Raw genomic sequence first — 21,778 nt, 5'->3', positions numbered from 1 at the left:
GTTCATTCACTGAGGCCTATGGAGCACTTAAAACCATGCTGGCCCTTGGAGGCTGCCCAACAAAGATGTGTGCGGTGGATGAATGACTCTCCTATCACCCATGCTCAACCACGTATCAGCACCACCCTACCTTTACCTCTTCCGTAGGCAAACACTACAGAGGGCTGAAAACAACCATACCATCATGCATGCTGGTTTTACTATTAATCAGTGGTCTCTTATGTTACCCCTCGAACTGGGTTTTGGTTCATTTTCTTTCCCATTTCTCACAACAGCTATTTCAAAACTTCACCAACATACACACACTTCTGTTCTATCTCCTGCCATCCCCGAGCGCGACAGCAGGGTTCACTGACCCTAAGTGCACTGCCATCGAGGGTGATTACCCCCAAACCTGGGGTTCTACCAATAAGGCAGAGAAAGGAGAAAATGTTTGCATGTGGCATATGCCAACACAACCACCCTGGTGAGACACAAATTAATACCTCATGATAGACTACTACTCACGAGGCAGTACATACAATGTGAAACCAGATACATTATTGAGTTTTTAAATAATTTCTTGAATATTTTAACAATGCTAATATTTTATCATTCTTATAAAAATAATTAAATAAATTAATTTTTAAATTATGGCATTAGACATCTCAGATAAAATTTTGCAAGGCCTTAAAATACAATGTCAATCTTCATAAAACTAAATATGTTGACTCAAAAACAGCTATTTAAAAAATGACCTATCAGAAGACCTGGTAAGTGCATCAGGATAGATTTCAAGAACATTTGCTAATGAAATTCATAATCAGAATAGAAAAACATATAATGAAACTACTACTTTTACTGTAATTTTGTTCTTCACATTAAATAAATTTAGATATAGTCACATGATCCCTCGATCTTTGTTTATCTTTCTACCAGCCTCTTATAAATAAGGAAATACCCTACTTTCAATATTAAAGTTATTTATTGTTAGAAATATTAATTCTAAGACACACATTGACAAAATATATTAGCTGACATCATCCAAAAAAGCAATATTCAGATGTTAAGTGCACAGAGCTAACCCAGGGGGAAAAAGCATGAATTTCACTTTTTATAGTATGTACATTTTAGAGGGTATCATCAATATAACAGAAAAGTTTGTTCCATGGAGTAAAAGGTTTCTAAAAGAATTCATAAATATTGCATTACAAAGTGAGAGGCAACCACACGTTTCATCACAAATTTCCCTTTAAGTGTATTACCACAGAATGTTTAGAAATGTGATTTTAATTCACCTTATTTTCTTTTTTTATACATCTAGTTATAATCAAAATGAGAAAACTCATCTAAGTAAAATATATTTTGGATCTTATACAAATACTTAATTAACTTTAATAGCCTTCTATTTCTTTTGGAAGTAAACATTTCTGAGATAAATGATCTCTGTTTCAAAAGTAGCTAATAATTGTTTATTTCTTCTCATAGATTACTAATGCTGCCAACATTCACATCTGAAATATAAAATGGACTCAATTTAAATACTAGGGGAAAGGCTTATATACCTTGCCTACATTTTATAAAAGATCACTGCACATTGCATAAATGTGAGATTTAGGAAATTCATTGTTCCTAAAATATCTAATAGGATGACCCACAAGTCGTACGTTTAGAGAGTAGAATGGTGGTTACCAGGCTAGAGGGCAGGAGAAATGATCCTGGCCAAAGAGTACAGACTTCCAGTTATAAAATGAATAAGCTCTGGGATATAATGAACAGCATTGTGACTAGGGCTAACCGTACCGTAGGATATACTCGAAAGTTGCTAAAAGAGTAATCTTAAATGTTCTTACCATAGAAAAGAAATGGTAATTATGTGACTTGATGGAGGTGTCAGCTAGCACTACAGTGATAATCATAATGCAATACATAAGAGTACCAAACCGAAGTGCTGTCCATCCGAAATTTATGCAATGTCAATTATACCTTAATAAAGCTGGGGAAATTTTAAAAATAAAAAGATGAAACGATAATTTCAACTAAAAAAAAAGTACTCCTTTTAATTCACCCTCAGAGTCATGTGATGGTTATGATTTCCATGCTCATGTAATAAATGTAAGGAACCAGAAGCCTCATTATCTCACCATCTGAGAGCAGAGAGTCACACAAGGAAGTGGGAGATACGAGGGCCAGACAGCGATGTGAGGACAGTAGTTTCATGGAATGATGGTGGAGGGAGGGCTGGAAAACGCTTGCAGACATAGAAATCAGTGCTCAATTTGAAACTATTTGTGATCTTTAGGTTTTATCTTCCTTTCTCACTACCGTCTCATAGATTTTACTTTACTCATACAATTTAGGTTAATGTGTGCCCATGCATGTGTTTATCTATGGAAGTAATAATTAAGAAAAAAAATGTTCATACTCAATTAATATGACAGAAAGGAGACACAAGAACAAGTGAAAAAAGCAGGGGTAAGCTGAGACTGCAAGCCATGGAAACATGCAGAAAACTTCCATAGAGCTTGGATTTCCATAGAATATGGAAAGAAATTTGAATTATGTTACCTAAAATTTTAAGAGGTGACAATCCAAGCTGATATATTTATCCAGAAAAAAAATTCTTAATACATCCAAAAACATTCACAACATGGTACATATCCTCTAAGTGTATAAACAGGTTCACAAGACATGTTCATCAGGGAGAATAAGAAATACACACAGAAGTATTTTTGAAAAGATGTTCAGACACCCCAGTAATCAGGGAACTGCACATTTTGAAAACAAGACACCATTTCACATCTATCAGTTCAGCAAATCTTTTAAAATTTCAGAATTATTCTGAAGTATCTGGAAGGCTGTGGAATGAGGACATTGATCCCAACTGCTCGTGGGAGTTAAATTAGCTCAGCTCCTTAGAAGAGTAAAGTTGACAAGGTGTATGGCCTATAGGCCACAATTTCACTTTTCTGTATAAACCCTAGAGAAACATGTGCCCTTGGAGACAAACAAGAATGTTTATTGCTGTAGTACAAGTGCAAATAAAAGTTGGGAATTATTAAAATATCCATCACAGAGAGGATGAATAAATGACACATATCTATAAAAAGAAATTTTAGAAATCAATTCCCATGGATGAATAACAGATAGAGGGACAGATAAAACCTCAAAGACGTGGCCAGCTGTAACCTCCCACATGTCCTGTCCTTTAGTCAATACATAGTTACCTTTAGGAATTATCCCTTGTGATCCCTTACGCAAAAGTAAGATTAAACTAATATGAAGATAACCAAAGGATAAAGAATCTGATGGAATGTCAACTCATCTTCTAAGCAATAAATGCACAGTTCTCAAATTGAAAAGATTTAACTGAAAATGTGTTTAATTTAAAATCAAGAGTTCAGCCTACTATAACCAGGTTACTGCGCTTTCTGGGTAAGATTATCATAACAGTAAGTGATATTATCATAACCTACCATCAGTCCATATTAAAACAACTAAAAGTTTACTTCTTAAAAATTTTTAAAATAAATCTGGCAAAGTAAACCTGATCTTAGGTCTATACTTAAATTTTTTTTTCCACAATCGATAGTGCTTCATGGAAAGCAAACTTAATTTCCAGCTGAAAAGTAATTTAAGCTCTTGCAACTTTTTATATCTAGAATATAGGAAAATTACCCATTTTCATAATTAATAGCAGTTTGCTGACACAGATTCAAAAGAAACCATTTCTAACACTTCAGAGATACAGGACTGTTGGATAAAGACCAATTGCGTTGGGAGCTGCTGTATGCAATAACATTCTAAACCATGCGCTGCTCAAAACGAAAGGGAAAATGCATTCACATTCAGGATGCTGTTGACAGAAACGCTATAACATACTCATTTCTAGCTTATAAAATCAGCAAACAGTTGTTGGCATATCAGAAGTCTGAAGGAGCCAATAAAAGTAAAGCAGATTTAAAATCTGGACACTGTACAATCTAAGCACCTGACAGTGCTGGTGCTTAGTAGGCTCTTAACAGCTATACTAAATGCATAAAGAGAAGGGGAGGGAAGGCAAGGGTGAAGGGGAGAGGGAGGGAAGGAATCGTTCATTTTATTTCAGAACCATCTTCTTGCTAAATACCACTCGTTCATTCATTTATTCACGTATTTATGCAGTTCATTTAATTACATTTACTGAGTATCTGCTCCAGGTGCGAGAAAAAGAGAAAAGCAAACATCTCCTCAACACTGCCAGCCTAGGGCTACCTGTTCTCTTCCCTTGGGGTTTTGATCAGGGAATTCTCAGTGTTAGAAATAGCATTGTTCCTTTCTCCTTACACACAGTGCTCTTCCAAGAAATAATCTTAAATACTATCCACCTGTGTAAAGCATAGCTGAAGTGAACAAACTAAGATGGATGTACTGCAGGCTTAATATTGTAACGCTTATATAAATCTATTTATCCTCTCATACATTAATAAACTCAAAGAATCACCATACGCTTGTGCCTTTGACTACATGTGTATGTGTATGTACATACATTTTACACTAGTTTTACAGTAGCCGTACACTAGCCATACACTTCACAGCTAGTATCTGTTAGTGTAAAAGAGGAAAGTACATTAATTATATTCATATTCTCATTCTTAATTCACCTGCTTTTTAAGCAAACATATTTAATTTTGAACATATTCCTATATTGCATTAAAAATAGGAAAGTATTTTTTATTAAATTCCTAAATCTAGCATTTCAACCCAAGAGGACAAGCTTACCAATCTTTCAAGCACTTTTAATCAAGAAATGAAAATTTAATTAGCCAAGAGAATGAAATCATAAAACAAACATTTCTCTTTCTTGTACTAGATATCATTTATCACTCATTCTTTTATGATAATGTACACTTTCTAAATGCTACATATAAAATTGGAAACTTCCAGAATAAAGACTTAGTATATGCCATATATTTTAGAAATATGTGAGCTATCTAAAGATGAGAGAAATAGGAAAATATCTATCTCTAAGGAAAAGATAAAACTTCTTAACCTTATCTTTCCAACATTTAAACAAAACACAAGCTTCCAACAGTGTTCTCCCAAATATTCCTTTACTTTATTTTTGAAAATTATGCTGAGAATTTTGTATAGTTTTAAATTAAAAAAAAAACCTAGTATCTCACTTGAATGGAGATTTAAAAAGTGACAAATCTGAAAGCTGGATAAGAGTTGCCCTTTTACAATAAATAACATATTCTCTGTCAACTTCCTTGATTTCTTCCGAAGTCACACCATACTCTAATGTATAAAGAAATAAAACATTTATAAAAAAAATTTCCAAAATATTTTTAAAGCAGGCAATCTCACACTCAAAGTAAAACAGCTGAAGGGAAACAAACTCTTCCACATTATTTTAGGCTGTTCTGCTTTATTCATGAACCTTCTTAAGCCCCTGAAAATGAAGAAAAGTTACTGTCTGCACTGTGACAAGGCCAGCATCCCTCTCAGCAAGCAGCACCACTAACCTATGAAAAGCAACAGACCACCGGGGTATCAGCTGGTTCCTTCTTCCTTATAAAAGGCTGCATGTGGCATGAATGACCACCCTTAGGAAGTAGGGAAGTCCCAGGTCATAATCATGGAAACTTCCAGAAACATATTTTTGTTTGCCTGTTTTATTTTAAGAAAACCTGTAACACACACCATTAAATCTCTTAAATGAAAAAAAGTAGAAGTGTTGTCCCAGTAAGTAGGCTGATTCCAGCCCCACTGAGACCACATTCAAGTGCTGAATTCCAGAGCTGAATGTGGATTGTACATGGGATAACCTTCTGTCTCTGGTACCAGTTCTTTCCTCTCTTCCCTGAACAATCCCACCCTCTCAGCCTTCATCTCACAGTCCTGTGGAGCTCACTAAATCCACATCCGAGTAATCATCCCCACCGGTCATACCGAAAGGGATGCTTCAAAAACATGCTCCCATGGGAACTCTCCCCATAAGAGACGGGAGGGACCACACTACCTCCCATGCAAAGTCTTCTGTAACACACGGTATGGCTAAAACACAGGTTAATACTGTTGACGTAGTAAATATCAGTGAAATATTTTAAAAATCAAAGGATCAAAATGTAGCAAATCTACTTATATCATTTAAGAGGTGAATTGATTTCTCCCATTAAATTGCTCTCAAGCAGACTAAGTTTCCCAATAAAATGTGTTAGCTTCTTTCTTCTTAGGGAAAAAAAAAAGGCCGAATTGTTTTCAGATATTTTCATTACATAGAAAGTAGACAGAGGGCATTTTACTTATTGATAAAGTGGCCTGTTCAGTTATGATACAGCAAATATGATCTCTCAAATTGCTTTTAGCATATATATTTAAGCTTGTTTTTATGAGAATAAGCCTAAAGCTACTTATTGTAGTCATTAAATTAAAAGCAGGTATTCTTCTTGTAAGAGAATTTATTCCAGTAAAGTTAGCCTTTAGGCAAATTTCTGAATTTGTCTTGCCTTTTCATGATTCTTAAATAACACTGACATGCCACAAAGGGAGAACATGACAATTTATTGTAACAAATCATGTTTAAGAAAGGCCCTAGCTTTTTCATTTTATAGTTGATATTTATATAAACAGCAAAACTCACCGTATTGAATCCATAAGTCACAATTTACTAAACAGAAAATAACAAAATTGTACATAAACTTACCTGACACTCCAGTCAACAGGCAATCTCATGTACTTATACTACTGATACAGTTGTCATCAAACTTTTAGCAATATTACCAAAACTTTTCAGCAACTTAAACTCATGTTAAAAGTCTAAATAGTTCAGGTTTTGTATTTTTCCCAATCTTTTAAACTTAATGTGCTCTATCTTGATCATTTTATCCAAAAATTCATGAAACACTTGTTACAGCATCTTTGAAGACAGAAGAAAACGTGCACCTAACATCCACTGAGTCCTTACGTGTTATTAACTGCTGGCACCGTCTTTTACCCGTATAGTTAACCCTGCCATCTAAAAAAGTAGGTTTGCTTTGTCATGAGCTTCTTCAGCCATTCACTCTTACCTAGAGGGATTTAGTTTTCACGTTAAAAGATGATAAATCATAATGAAGCTTCCATGTTCAAAAATCTTTAATGACTCAAACCCAAGTGGATGTTTTAAGCCTTCTTCCACATTGGGTCCAACCTACCTTTTCAAGCATGTGGTCCACAGTTTCCATCCACAACTCCCTGTTCTGCTAAGGTTGGTGTATTCACTGCCCCCTTTATCTCTAAATGTAGTTTTCGTATTGTTACACACTATCATTTTCATAAGAGAAAATTGTTACATCACTTCCTGTGGGTGCTTAATATCTTCTACTTCAGCCAGCTCAAGTCACCAACATTTGCTTAAAAAGCATATCAACATATTTTCCTTCAACATTTTCACATGAATAAATCCCATAAAAGAAATACGGCTGTTTTCTAAGACATCTAAAAAAATGACTAGATTAAAACATCTTAAAATCTGGTATTTCACAGCTTCTATAAAAAATCATCAGTTCATCAAGAATTGCATTTTAACTCAAATTTGGTCCTGATTCATTATATTTATTTTATTTAATAAGTATAGTGTTTAAAATTAATCAGCCTTGTGATTCAATTCTGTATATGAACAAAGCACAAATTATTTAAGTAGACTGGCGTTGATATACTTATTAAAAAGGAATACTAACAGAAGTTATATTTTGCATTGAACAAAAGCAATATATTTATTTGAAAAGCAGTGTAAGCTAAATATTTTCATTCTAATCACACATAGAATAGCTAGTGCTTTATAAAAGGATAAATAAAGTAAGCTATTTTATTTTAGTAATAAGGAATTTTACAGAGGAGATGACTAAAATAAGAAAAAGATCATCCATTTTCCAATGTGCATTGTAATTTTATAATCCGTTAATTTTATTTCTGAACATATTGCTTGAATTAAGGTTGAGTTCTGGTCGTAGGTGACCCTTAAACATCCAGTTAATATTTCCTACCTTACTATTTATCAGGCTTCTCTACACTTTGATATATCACACTGATGTTCTTAGAAAAACCACATGAGGTGGTAGAAGGAAAAATTAGACAAATATTTCTTAAAATTATACTTTTGAAAATAAATCTATAATAACCCAGTTAAAATGATGGGATTTTGTTTTACAGACTGTTTTCATAAAATTTAATAATTATGTTCATATTGAAGTAAAACCATGGGTCAGAACATTGAAGGATCTGGAAGTGCCCCCAGAAGGGCATAACAAATTCCCTACTCCAACTCAATTTATATGCCCCAGGATGATGTCAGAAACAAGCTATGAAGGTTAGAAAAAGCTTAAACCTCACTTCATATGCAGAATAGCAAGCAAAGACAAATAAGTAAATTTAGACAAGTTTACCAATATAATAATAAGAAGAAAATTACATAGCAAGATTTGACCTCAGTTTCAGAAATCAAGATACATTTACCTTGAAAGGCAGCTGCATTTCGGGATATCAGAAACTTTAATGCAGAGCTGGATGTTTGCAGCACCTGCTGCATATCTTGGCGAGCTGCGATCTGGTATCTCTCCTCCATCTTCCTGGTGCAACACGTAGGTTTTTTGGCTACGCAAACCTGAAGATCAGGTCCTGGAATGTATAGAATATATTTTCAAAATAGTTACCTGTTCATTCAACAAACATTACCTATTACATACCAGGCATTAATGATCAGTGCTGCAGATAATGGGTTCATGTTTTATATGAAGAATTAGTTTATTAGAGCACTTGCTATAGGAAAATTTAACTTTTATCCATTAACCCAATCATGAACCAAAATATTCTCAACCATTAAATTTTGCTCACATATTTTATTAACTTCTTGATCAAATACTTAAGTATGTCCACTATTAACTAACTATTAACTATTAACTATTACTATTAACTAACAAATAGGCTATATAACAGAATACAAGTCAACTATTATATAAGTATGAAGCTAAATCAGGAAACCTTTCTAAATTAATTTAGCCAAAAATATTTGAACTGAATATGGTATAGAGAAGTATATGGGCTAAAAAACTGGTTTTTCCTGAAAAAAAAATCAAATTTTGTACATCAAATAAAGGCAAAAAAACTGCACCTGATTACTTAGCTGGCCATATGCTTGTGTTCTTATAGATTATGTGATTATCAGCAATAATGATATGATGGGAAATCAAGACTCCCCCCCAAAGACCCAAATCCAGCCTCCAAAATTCTATTCATCATCTAGCTTGCTACAGACAATCACTACCATTAAAAGCACTTTTTAATTTTACAACCATATTCAGAAAACTCCTGTGAAGATGCATATTACATAAAATGTGAAGTTATTACACATTTGTGATTAAAATTTTTTTGCTAAGGGGGAACAGTCAAAATGGTGGAGGAGGAAGAACCTGAGCTTGCCTCCTCCCACAGGCATGCCAAAGTTCCAGCTATTTACAGAGCAGCTATTGATGAGAAAGCCCAGAGGACTAGTGGAAAAGAACTTCTACAACAAAAGATATAAAGAGGGAACCACAATGAGACAGGTAGGAGGGGTGGAGATGAGGCACAGTCAAGACCTAGAACCCCCGGTGAGCACCCCACAAAAGGGAGAATAATTACAACTGCTGAGTTCTCCCCAGGGAGCAAGGAGTCCAAGCCAAAATCAGACTCCCCAGCACACTAGTCCTGCACCAAGAAGACAAGCCCCCAGAACGTTTGGCTTTGAAGGACAGTGGGGCTTACTTTCAGGAGAGCCAGAGGGCTGTAGGAAATAGAGCCTCTGCTGTTAAAGGACATACAAAAAGTTTCACACATTCCATGACCCAAGGCAGAAGCCTGGATCAGACCCACCTGCTCACCTGGGAGAGCCTCAGAGAGGCAGGATGCAACTGGAGCAAATCCTGGGACACAGACTGGTGGCAGCCATTTTGGTAGCTCATTCTACCACATAGACACTGATGCTAATAAGTACCCATTTGGAATTCTCCCTCTGGCTTATTAGTACCGGGACCAGGCCCTGTCCAATAGCCTCTCAGCAACAGTGCTGGAATGTCTCAGGCCAAGCAATTAGCCAGGCATGGACACAGCCATATTCACAGGCTGCCTTAAGACCCTCTGAGCTCACAGGTCCAGAAACAATCAGAGGGCCCAGGACCCGCACACTAGTGCACTGGCACTAACCCTGGGACCATGTGCACCCTGAAGCCAGAGACCCCAGGACCTGACCCCTCACCAGTAAGCTAGCATTAACCCTGGGACTCCCTGGGCCTCAGTGCAACCCATCAGCAGGCTGACAACAGCTCCAAGATCCCCAGGCCCTGTAGCCAAAGACCCCAGGATCTAGCTCAACATACCAGTGGGTGGCACTAGCCCCAGGGCCACCAAATCCCCACACCCAGCCCAGAACCAGCAGGCAGGCACCAAACTGGGACCCTTAGGCCCTGGCCCCACCCACCAGCACATCAATACCAACTCTGGGATAACCTGGGACCCTCAGCCACTAGCCCCAGGATCCAGTTCTGGGACCTGGCTCCACTCACCAGCAGCCAGCACAAGTAATGGGACCCCCTGGGCCTTAGCCCTTCCCACCAGCAAAATGACACCAGTGGACTAACACCAGCCTTAGGATACCTTGGGCCCGACACCAAGCTGTCAGGAACTGGCCCCATCCACTAGCAGGCAAAAAACACAAATGTATGGGGGCTAAACAATATCCTACTAAAGAACCAATGGATCACTGAAGAAGTCCAAAAAGAAATCAAAAAGTATCTAGAGACATATGAAAATGAAAACACAGAAACCAGAATCTATAAGACACAGCAAAAGTAGTTCTGAGAAGTTTATAGCAATACAAGCCTACCTCAGGAAACAGCAACAACCAAAAAGATCTCAAGTGAACAACCTAACCTTACATCTAAAGCAACTAGAAAAATAAGAACAAACAAAACCCAATGTTAGTATAAGAAAATAAGTGATAAATATCAAAGCAGAAACAAGTGAAACAGAGAATTTTAAAAAATAGAAATGATCAATGAAACCAAGAGTTGATTCATTAAAAAAAATAAACAAAATTGAAAAACTTTTGAGTCAGACTCATCAAGGAAAAAAAAGGAGGGCCCAAATCAAGAAAATCAGAAATGAAAAAGAAGTTATAACTGACACCAAAGAAATACAAAGGTTCATGAAAGATTACTACCAACAATTATAGCCCAATAAAAGGACAATCTAAAAGAAGCAAATTCCTAGAAATGTACAATCTCCCAAGAATGAACCAGGAAGAAACAAAAAATATGAGCAGACCAACTACCAGAAATGAAACTAAATCAGTAATTTTTAAACTCACAACAAAAAAAGTTCAGGACCAAATGGCTTCACAAATGAATTTTATGAAACATTTAGAGAAGCATTAACAACTATCATTCTTAAACTATTGCAAAATATTGAAGAGGTAGGAAAGCTTCAGAACTCATTCTACAAAGCCAGCATCACCTTGATACCAAAACCAGACAAAGATATCACAGAAAAAGAATATTATAGGCCAATATCACTGATGAAAACAGATGCTAAAATCCTCAACAAAATATTAGCAAACCAAATTCAACAATACATTAAAAAAAATCATACACCATGATCAGATGGGATTTATCCCAGTGATGCAAGGATGGTTCAATATCTCAAGTCAATCAATCAATGTGATACATCATGTTAACAAATTGAAGAATAAAAATCATATGATCATCTCAATAGACGCAGAAAAAGGCTTTTGACAAAATTCAACATGCATTTATGATAAAAACTCTCAATAAAGTGGGCATAGAGAGAACATACCTCTACCAAGGCCACTTACAACAAACTCACAGCTAATGTCATACCCAATGCTGAAGAGCTAAAAGCATTTCCTATAAGATCAAGAGCAAGACAAGGATGGATAGTCACCACTTTTATCCAACATAGTTTTGGAAGTCCTAACTAACCACAGCAATCAGACAAGAAAAAGAAACAAAAGGAATCCAACTTGGAAAGGAAGAACTAAAACTGTCACTGCTTGCAGATGACATGATACTATACTTAGAAAATCCTCAAGACACCACCAAAAACCTTCTAGAGCTCATCAATGAATTGAGTAAAGTTGCAGGATACAAAATTAATTTACAGAAATATGTTGCACTTCTATACACTAAGAAACCATCAAAAAGAGAAATAAAGGAAACAAACCTATCTACAATCACACCAAAAAGAAAATACCTAGGAATAAACCTACCCAAGGAGGAAAAAGAACTGTACCCTGAAAACGCTAAGACACTGATGAAAGAAACTGAAGATGACATAAACATATGGAAAGATACACCACATTCATGTTAAAATGATCATACTATCGAAGGCAGTCCACAGATTCAATGCAATCCTTATCAAAATACCATGAGCATTTTCCACAGAACTAGAAGAAATGATTTTTTAAAATTTTACAAAAACATAAAAAAACCTGAATAGTCAAAACAATCCTAAGAAAGAAGAACAGAGCTGGAGAAATCATGCTCTCTGATTTCAAACCATACTACAAAACTACAATAATCAAAACAGTATGGTACTGGCATAAAAACAGACACATAGATCAATGGAACAGAAGAAAAAGCCCAGAAATGAACCTACACTTACATGGGCAATTAATCTATGGCAAAGCAGCAAGAATATACAGTGGGAGAAAGACAGCCTCTTCAATAAATGGTGTTGGAAAAACTGGAAAGCTAAATGTGAAAGAATCAAACTGGACTACTCTCTCACTCCATGCACAAAAATAAATTAAAAATGGATTAAATACTTAAATGTAGGACCTGAAACCTTAAAACTTCTAGAAGAAAACAGGCAGAAAGCTTTTTTGACATCAACCTTAGCAATATTTCTTTGGATATGTATCCTCAGGCATGGGAAACAAAAGCAAAACAAATAAATAGGCTTATGTCAAATTAAAAAGCTTTTGCACAGCAAAGGAAACTATAAACAAAATGAAACGACCACATACAGGATGGGAGAAGATATTTTCAATTGATATATCCAATAAAAAGTTAATATCTAAAATATACAAAGAATTAATACAACTCAATATTAAAAAAAAAAAAAACAGTAGAAAATGAGTAGAGGATCTGACCAGACATTTTTACAAAGAAAACATACAGATGGTCAACAGACACATGAAAAGATTCTCAGCATCACTAATTACCAGGGAAATGCAAATCAAAACCACAAATATCACCTCTCGCCTATCAGAATGACTGTCATTCAAAAAGACAACAAATAACAAGTGTTATCAAGGATGTGGAGAAAAGAGAACCCTTATGCACTGTTGGTAAGAATGTAAATCTGTGCAGCAGCTATAGAAAACAGTATGGACATTCCTCAAAAAGTGAAAAATAGACATTCTATATGATCCAGCAATTCTATTTCTGGGTATTTATCCAAAGAAAACAAAAACACTAATTTGAAAAGATATATGCACCCCTATACACATTGCAGCATTATTTACAATAGCCAAGATATGGAAGCAAAGTAAGTGCCCATCAATAAATGAAAGGAAAAATAAGATGTGAGATAGATAGATAGATAGATAGATAGATAGATAGATAGATAGATAGACACACACACACACATACACACACACACACACACACACACACACATACACATGAAATGTTACTCAGCCATGAAAAAGAATAAAATCCTGCCATCTGCGACAACACAGATGGACCCAGAGGGTATTATGCTAAGCGAAATAAGTCAAACAGAAAAAAACAAATACTGTATAAATCCACATATAAGTGGAATCTAAAAACCAAAACAAATGAACAAATATAACAAAACAGAAACAGAGTCTAGATACAGAGAACAGGTGGTTGCCAAAGGGAAGGGGAGGAGGGAGAAGAAAGAAATAGGTGAGGGAGATTCAGAAGTACAAAATTCCAATTGCAAAATAAATGAGTCACAGGTATGAAATGTACAGTGTGGGGAATACAGTCAATAACTATGTAATATCCTTTTATGGTGACATTTTATGGTGACATATTATAACTAGACATGTCATGGTAATTATTTTGAAATGTACACAAATATCAAATCATTATTTTGTGTAACAGGAGCTAACATAGTGTTATCGGTCAACTATACTTCAAAAACAAACTCATAGAAAAAGAGATCAGATTTGTACAGAGGGTTGAGGAAGAGGAAATTGGACAAAGAGAGTCAAAAGGTACAAACTCCCAGTTATAAAGATAAATAAGTATTAGAGATGTAATGGACAACATGCTAAACATAATTAGCATTGCTGTATGTTATATATAAAAGTAAAGAGAGTAAATCCTAAGAGTTCTCACCACAAAGAAAAAAATTTTTTGCTACATCATTAATTTTGTATCTGTAAGAGGTGACAGATGTTCACTAAACTTGTGATAATCATTTCATGATGTATGCAAGTCAAATCATTACGCTGAATACTTACACAGTGCTGTATGTCAACTGTATCTCAATGAAACTGGAAGAAAAACTTACGAGATAGCACCTCACACTCATTAGGATGACTACTATCAAAATTACAGACAACAACAAATGTTGGTGAGGATGTGGAGTTACTGGAGCTCTTGTGCGCTGTTGGTAGGAATGTGAAATGGTAAAGTCACTGCGGAAAACAATACAGCCGTTACTCAAAAAACTAAAAGTAGAATTAACATATGATCCAGCAATTCTACTTCTGTGTGCACATGCAAAAGAACTGAAAACAGAGTATTGAAGGGATATCTTTATACTATATTCACAGCAGATTATTCATAATACTAAAATATGGAAGCAATCCAAGTGTCCACAGATCAATGAATGGGAAGCAAAATGTGGTACATACATACATACACTGGAATATTATTCAGTCATAAAAGGGAAGGAAATTCTGAGTTATGCTACAACATGGATGAACCTTGAGGACATCATGCTAAGTGAAATAAGTCAGACACAAAAATACGAATATTATATGACCCGACTCATATGAAGTTCCTAGAGTCATCAAAATCAGAGACAGAAACTAGAATTGTGGTTGTCTGGGGCTGTGTGGAGCGGGGAGATTGGGGAGTTATTGTTTAATGGGGATAGAATTTCATTTTTGCAAGATGAAAAGAATACTGGAGGTAGATGGTGGGAATGGTTGTATAACAAATGTATTTAGTACCACTGAACCATTCACTTAAAAAATGGTTAAAATGGTAAATTTTATGTTTTACCACAATAAAAAAATTGGACACAAATTTTGCTAGTATGATTAATAACTCTAAACCTAGACAGGATCCCAGGGCAAGCGCCCTTATCCATAGCAGGGATGCTGGAGAACAGAAAAAGGCACAGGGCGAGGAACAGTGCCTAAAGAGGTCAACTGTGACAGTGCATCCTGGGGTGGGCCCCAGGGCACCCCAAGGCTACCCAGGTTTTATGTAAGCTCAGGACAATTTTATTTACGTGGCCTAATATAAAACAGTTATTTCCTTATTTTAGGGTAGGAGGAAGGGGTTATGGCCTTTGCTCTCCAGGGGGTCTCACAGCTCCCACACTAGCTCTTCACTGACCAACTGTCAATTAGCAAATATAAAATATGCATGTGTATACACACACACACACACACACACACACACACACACTCACCAGCCACCTTTCAAATTCCTCCTTTTCCACACAAATTCAGCCTCGGGCTTTAGCAGCGTGTCTGAGCATTTCACAAAGGCTAGGACGCATACAATGCATCACAGCAAGTAACGTTTAGGCAATTGTTTTTCATTTATATTGCCTAAAGTTATACAAAAGCAAACTCCACTTCAAACAGTAAAATATTGAAAGAAAACGAAGCTATCTTCTCAGCTTTATCCCTCAACAGAAAGATTGAGGAATTAGGGTTCAGAGAAAAACAATACTAGAGACTGGGGGGAAGAACCAATGAATAAATATTAAAGGACATAAACATATTTGGTAAGGGAAAGAGCGCTAGGGAACACCAACAGTGATGACAGTAACAGCAATAAGAGTAACAGATCATTGCAACGTCTCTCCAGAATGCAAATGCCTAACATCACTTTGCTAGACCACTTTCCTAAATACGGTCTAAAAAGGCTCCAAGTTGGACAAATTCTTCCTTCTCTCCTGCTCCGGCCTCATCTCAAGTAACATCGGCCATCGTGCTCTTCCCTTCACACTCTGGTCTTGTTTTATTTCCTCATATTCACCAAGTTCCCTCTTGGACCAAGCCCAACTCTACGCTCTTCTCTCTGACTTGGACAGTCTTATCCAGATATGCAGCAAACACACACCTTCCCCTCATTTATTCCCATCGTTTGTATGTGTGTGTGTGTGTGTGTGTGTTTTCAGTTCTTAATTTGGTCTTCCCACGGGACCTTTCCTTAACCTCCCACACAGCTCAAGACCCCACTCTATGCCTTTGGACTGCGCCTCATACCTCTCCATTCCACTCATCCTGGCTGCAGTGTTATATTCCCAAATGCCGTTACTAATTAGTTCCCTCGTCTATACTATAAAGCTCCAGGTGGAGGAATATTTACTCATTATTGTATCCCAGTTGTCCAGCACAGTGCCTGGTGCATCATAAACACTCAATTTTCACCCATTAAACCAATAGTCAAAGATCTTATGTATATCCATCATCTCGTCTAATCCTCACATTAACCCTATGACATAGGTACCATTATTACCACATTTTGCCTGTAACGAAATAAAGGCAGAAAGACGCTTTGAAAACAGCCCATTGACAGGTACCTACATGTCACAAAATGATGGAGCTGGTGTTCGGGAACAGACAGAGGGATTCCCAAGCTGTCATCTTCACCGCTACTCTACTGAGAGGAAAGCAATGCTTTGAAATCTATAAACAGCTTGTCTATAGACATAACTGACCATTTTCAATTCCTGTTTGAAAGAAGTCATCTGTTTGGTAAGTTGCAAGAAAATAAACTTTAGGTTAGGACCCAAGAAGTTTTATTCAAAACAAAAATAGGCTAAAATATAAAGTTATAGAGTTGCCATTTGCCTTTTTGCCCAATTTTAAATGGTGGAAAGTACACTTAGAAAGATGCTACAAATTACCTTGACTGCTATACAAACAACGTGGGAGAGAAAGCATCACATTTCAGCAAACCCTGAATAAGCATGGCAAGCAATTTAGACCACTTAGAGCAAACCCATCCCCCAAGCTGATGAGGATCTGCATTGATTAATCCAGATTTTCATTTAAAGTCTTAGAAATTGGTAATGACAACATAAAACAAAACTCCAAACCAAATCAGGACTATAATTCAAAGATCTAGTTGTATCTAATTGGCAAGATATTTTTAACAGGAGTAACTTAAGAGTTAGGGTCTCAGTGGATAGGAAAAAAGAGTCTACAAGAAATTAGATCCCTTGCTTCCTATGTCAGTCCAAAAGACAGACGAGATGAACTACACTTTCCTGGGAAAGGACTATTCTTACATTTTATTCACAGTAAAAGCACAAAGGACATAATAAGATGCTTGTTGATAAAACACCCAGGCTACAGTTCTCCTATTGTAAACAGAACTAGCATCATAAGAAGCAAAGCCAGATGGAACACAAACAGATTACATGGTAACAAGACTCATTTTTAAATATTTCAAAGCCTGGCTTCAAAGAACACAGCAAAACAGAGGATGCTTATGAAACAGCAAGAGTACACAACCCGAGCTGAGGAGCAGCAGCCGTGTTTCTAGGCAGGAACATCAAAATCAAACTCTGCCAGAACTAAAGTGGCAACAACAAAGCAAAATTAAAAAGAAAACAGCAGGGTCCTTGCTGACGGGGCTCTCCACCAGAATTGAGGGGGCTTTTCTGGATTTCTTACCCAGAAGTAGCAGTGCTGGTTAATACTTCTTTCCTTCTGTCACAGCTTAAGAAATCGTTACAGCCATCTATCTACCTGCTTGTGTACTTTTTTTTTTAATATGTTAAAATAGGTGCACAGGGAGGCATTCCGGGAAGATGGTGGCAGTGGCAGCAAGGTTTTCACCATCTCCAAATCCCCACAAGAACCAGACAGAGCAACTAGAAATTAAATCCAAAACAAACAGCAAAACTAGATGACATAATATCCCCAACAAACTTCAAGATATAAACAGGGTTTGGGGGAACCAGAAAGCCACAGATCTTCACAGGATCAGAGTCTGGGCAGGAGGGAGAAAAATGAAGCAGAGGGGTAATGTCTGAAGGACCTGAGGACAGATGAACCCCCAAAGAGCCAAGAGGAAATCCCAGGAAAGCACAGCGGACCAACTGGAGAACAGCAGCTGAAACTGGGAGAGTTTCTGTCTTCTCAATTATTGGATGTGTGCAAGGGAGCCATGATAAAAATGAATGAACAAGCAGGAGGATTCCAGACCCCTGCTAACTCTCCAAACAGATCCAGTACAGTTCCTTTCCAAGGAAGATCCCCACAAAGAAGAGAAATATCTGGAGGTGCAGTTAAAATTCAACAGAAGAAGGATCCAGGAGACATAGAGAAGGTCGAGACCAAAGTGGGAAGGGAAAGAAATCCAGTAAATTTCAGAAAGCAAGCAACCATACTTTTATTTATTTATTTTTCATTGAAGTACAATTGATTTACAATGTTGCATTAGTTTCTGGTGCACAGCATAGTGATTCGGTTACATGTATATTTTTTTATATTCATTTCATTATAGGTTATTACAAGCTATTGAGTATAGTTTCCCATGCTATACAGTAGGACCTTGTTGTTTATCTACTTTATGTATAGTAGTTTATATATTCTTTTTTTTAACACTTTGAGTAACAGTCATTTTACAATGTTGTGTCAAATTCTAGTGTACAGCACAATTTTTCAGTTATACATGAACGTATATATATTCATCATCACATTTTTTTTCACTATGAACTACCACAAGATCTTGTTTATATTTCCCTGTGCTATACAGTATAATCTTGTTTATCTATTCTGCATTTTAAAATCCCAGTCTGTCCCTTTCCACCCACCGCCCCCTTGGCGACAACAAGTTTGTATTCCATGTCTATGAGTCTGTTTCTGTTTTGTATTTATGTTTTGTTTTGTTTTGTTTTTAGATTCCTCGTGAGCGATCTGATACGGTATTTTTCTTTCTCTTTCTGGCCTACTCTACCTAGAATGACATTCTCCAGGAACATCCATGTTCCTGAAAATGGCGTTGTCAGTTTTTATGGCTGAATAGTACTCCATTGTATAAATATACACCTTCTTTATTCAGTCATCTGTTGATGGACATTTAAGCTGCTTCCATGTCCTGGCCATTGTAAATAGTGCTGCTATGAACATTGGGGTGCAGGTGTCATTTTGAAGTAGGGTTCCTTCTGGATTTATGCCCAGGAGCGGGATTCCTGGGTCATATGGTAAGTCTATTCCTAGTCTTTTGAGGACTGTCCATACTATTTTCCACAATGGCTTTCCTTGCTTCCCTCTCCTACTCTTAACGATTTAAATGTCTTCTTTTACAATTTTGGGTTTATTCTTTTTGTAATTCATGGCAGTTATCTCCTTTCCAGTTATGAGTTTCTCATTTTTGTAGCATCCTGCTTCTTTTCTATTTAGAGTAGACCTGTCAATATTTCTTTTAGCATGGGTTTAGTGTTGCTAAACTCTTCGAGTTTTTGCTTGTCTGTGAAATTCTTTATCTCTCCTTCTATTCTAAAGGATAGCCTTGCTGGATAGAGTATCCTAGGGGGCATCTTTTTTTCATTCAGGACTTTAAATATATCTTGCCACTTCCTTCTGGCCTGTAGTGTTTGTGTAGAGAAATCAGCTGAGAGCCTTATGGGAGTTCCCTTGTAACTCACTCTTTGTTTTTCTCTTGCTGCCTTTAGGATCACTTCCTTATCCTTGACTCTGGCCATCTTGATTATAATATGTCTTGGTGTGGGTCTGTTTGGGTTCTTCCTGTTTGGGACCCTCTGAGCCTCCTGTACTTGGATATCTGATTCCTTTAGTTTTGGGAAGTTTTCATTCATGATTTCTTCAAATACCTTTTCAATTCCCTTTGTTCTTTCTTCCCCTTCTGGAACCCCTATTATGCGTAGATTGGCATGCTTTATATTAGCCCATAGGTCCCTTATCTTGTTTTCATTGTTTTTTATTTGTTTTTCTCTCAGCTGTTCTGATTGGGTGCTTTCTGTTGTCCTGTCTTCTAGGTCACTTATTCGTTCCTCTGCGTTATCTAGCCTGCTTTGTACAGCCTTTAGGTCAGCTCTCATCTCAGCAAATGAGTTTACTCATTCTACTTGGTTCTTCTTTATAGCTTCTATTTCATTTTTGACATATTTTATATCTCTAAATACTATTTCTTTCAGTTCCTTCAGTACTTTGATCACTCCTTTTTTGAAATCTTGATCTAGTAGGCCATCCGTGTCTATTTCCTTGATCGTGCTTTCAGGGGATTTCTCTTGATCTTTTAATTGGGAGTGGTTCTTCTGCTTCTTCATATTGCTCCTATCTCTCTGGTACTGTGGATTAAAGAGTCAGTTATCTAGTTCTCTTGGAGACTCTGTGCTCTTAATGATTTTATTGAGAGGTCTTTGTCTCTTCGTCCTTTTTCACAAACTCAGCTCGCTGTTTCCAAAGGCCCTTTGTTGGCGCCATCTTCTGTGCTGCTCCCAGTGGCTGTTGGCAAGCAGATCACACCCTCTCCTAACACTGGGTCAGGTGCTGAGCTTTTATCCAGTGGGCGGGTGGGTCACTCCCCCTCCCGAAGCTGCAGTCAGATGCTGCACTCAGGGGGAGGCAGGTGGGTGGATCGCGCCCCCTCCCAGCACCACGGTCAGGTGCTGCTTTCCTGTCAGGAAAGCACGTTGCCGCCCGCCCTTTCCCAGAGCTGGTCACTCCGCTTCTCTGGGGAACCGAGGTTGTTCTGCTCTGTATCCCCTCCCAGCCACGGCGCGCAGCCTCCTACAGTCCCCCGGAGGCCTCAGTGCAGCTGCCCCTGTCCTCCGCCCGGCTCGGGCAGCCTGTCCTGGCCCCAGCTGCCGGCTCACGTCTTGGGTTGGGTGTCCCAGGGACCCTTTGTGCCCGTTTTACTCAGTTCTGTTGGTCAAGGGGTGCTCGGGGCAGATCTGAGCCTCAGAGGCTTCCTCTCCATCCCACTGGCCTCTCCATTGGAGAGGGGAGCCCCAGCAAACAAGTGCCAATCCTGCTTTGCCACTCCTTCCCCGTGGATCGGTCCTGCACTGTTTTGCTTTTTCTTCTTTCTTTTTTCCTTGTTTCCTACCAGATTTTTGGCATCTTTGTCTTTTGAAGAGGGCAATATTCTGTCGGAGTTCGGCACGTGCTCTGGTTGGCTGAGTGGGTCCGTAGATGTGAGTGTTCGTGTATTTGTGGGAGAGGGTGAGCTACGAGCATCTTTCTACTCTGCCATCTTGCTTCTCCTCCTAGTAGTTTATATATTCTAATCCAAAATTCCTAAGTGATCCCTCCCTACCCCTTTCCCCTTTGGTAACTGTAAGCTTGTTTTCTGTGTCTGTTGAGTCTCTTTCTGTTTTGTAAACAAGTTTATTTGTCTAATTTTTTTAAATTCCACATTTAAGTGATACCAGATGATATTTGTCTTTCTCTGTCTACTTACTTCACTTCTTATTATGATAATTTCTAGGTCCACCCATGTTGCTGCAAATGGCATTATTTCATTCTTTTTTTATGGCTGAATAATATTCACGTTCACATATATATACACTACATCTTATATACACA

General features: G+C 37.3%; 1 protein-coding gene across 5 annotated transcripts in view; it reads right to left on the bottom strand.

Moving 5' to 3' along the window:
- GPC5 (glypican 5) overlaps window positions 1-21,778 on the bottom strand; it is a 1,166,213-nt gene that overhangs the window by 1,118,354 nt on the left and 26,081 nt on the right. For all 5 annotated transcript variants that reach the window (XM_074378413.1, XM_074378414.1, XM_074378416.1 and 2 more), the window contains exon 2: window positions 8,458-8,619. In XM_074378413.1, coding sequence (XP_074234514.1) covers window positions 8,458-8,619 — 162 coding nt within the window. The remainder of the gene's footprint in view (window positions 1-8,457; window positions 8,620-21,778) is intronic.

Source organism: Camelus bactrianus, chromosome 14 (genome assembly GCF_048773025.1).
Source record: "Camelus bactrianus isolate YW-2024 breed Bactrian camel chromosome 14, ASM4877302v1, whole genome shotgun sequence".
Taxonomy (NCBI): Eukaryota; Metazoa; Chordata; class Mammalia; order Artiodactyla; family Camelidae; genus Camelus; species Camelus bactrianus.
This window is presented reverse-complemented; position numbering and strand designations above follow the sequence as displayed.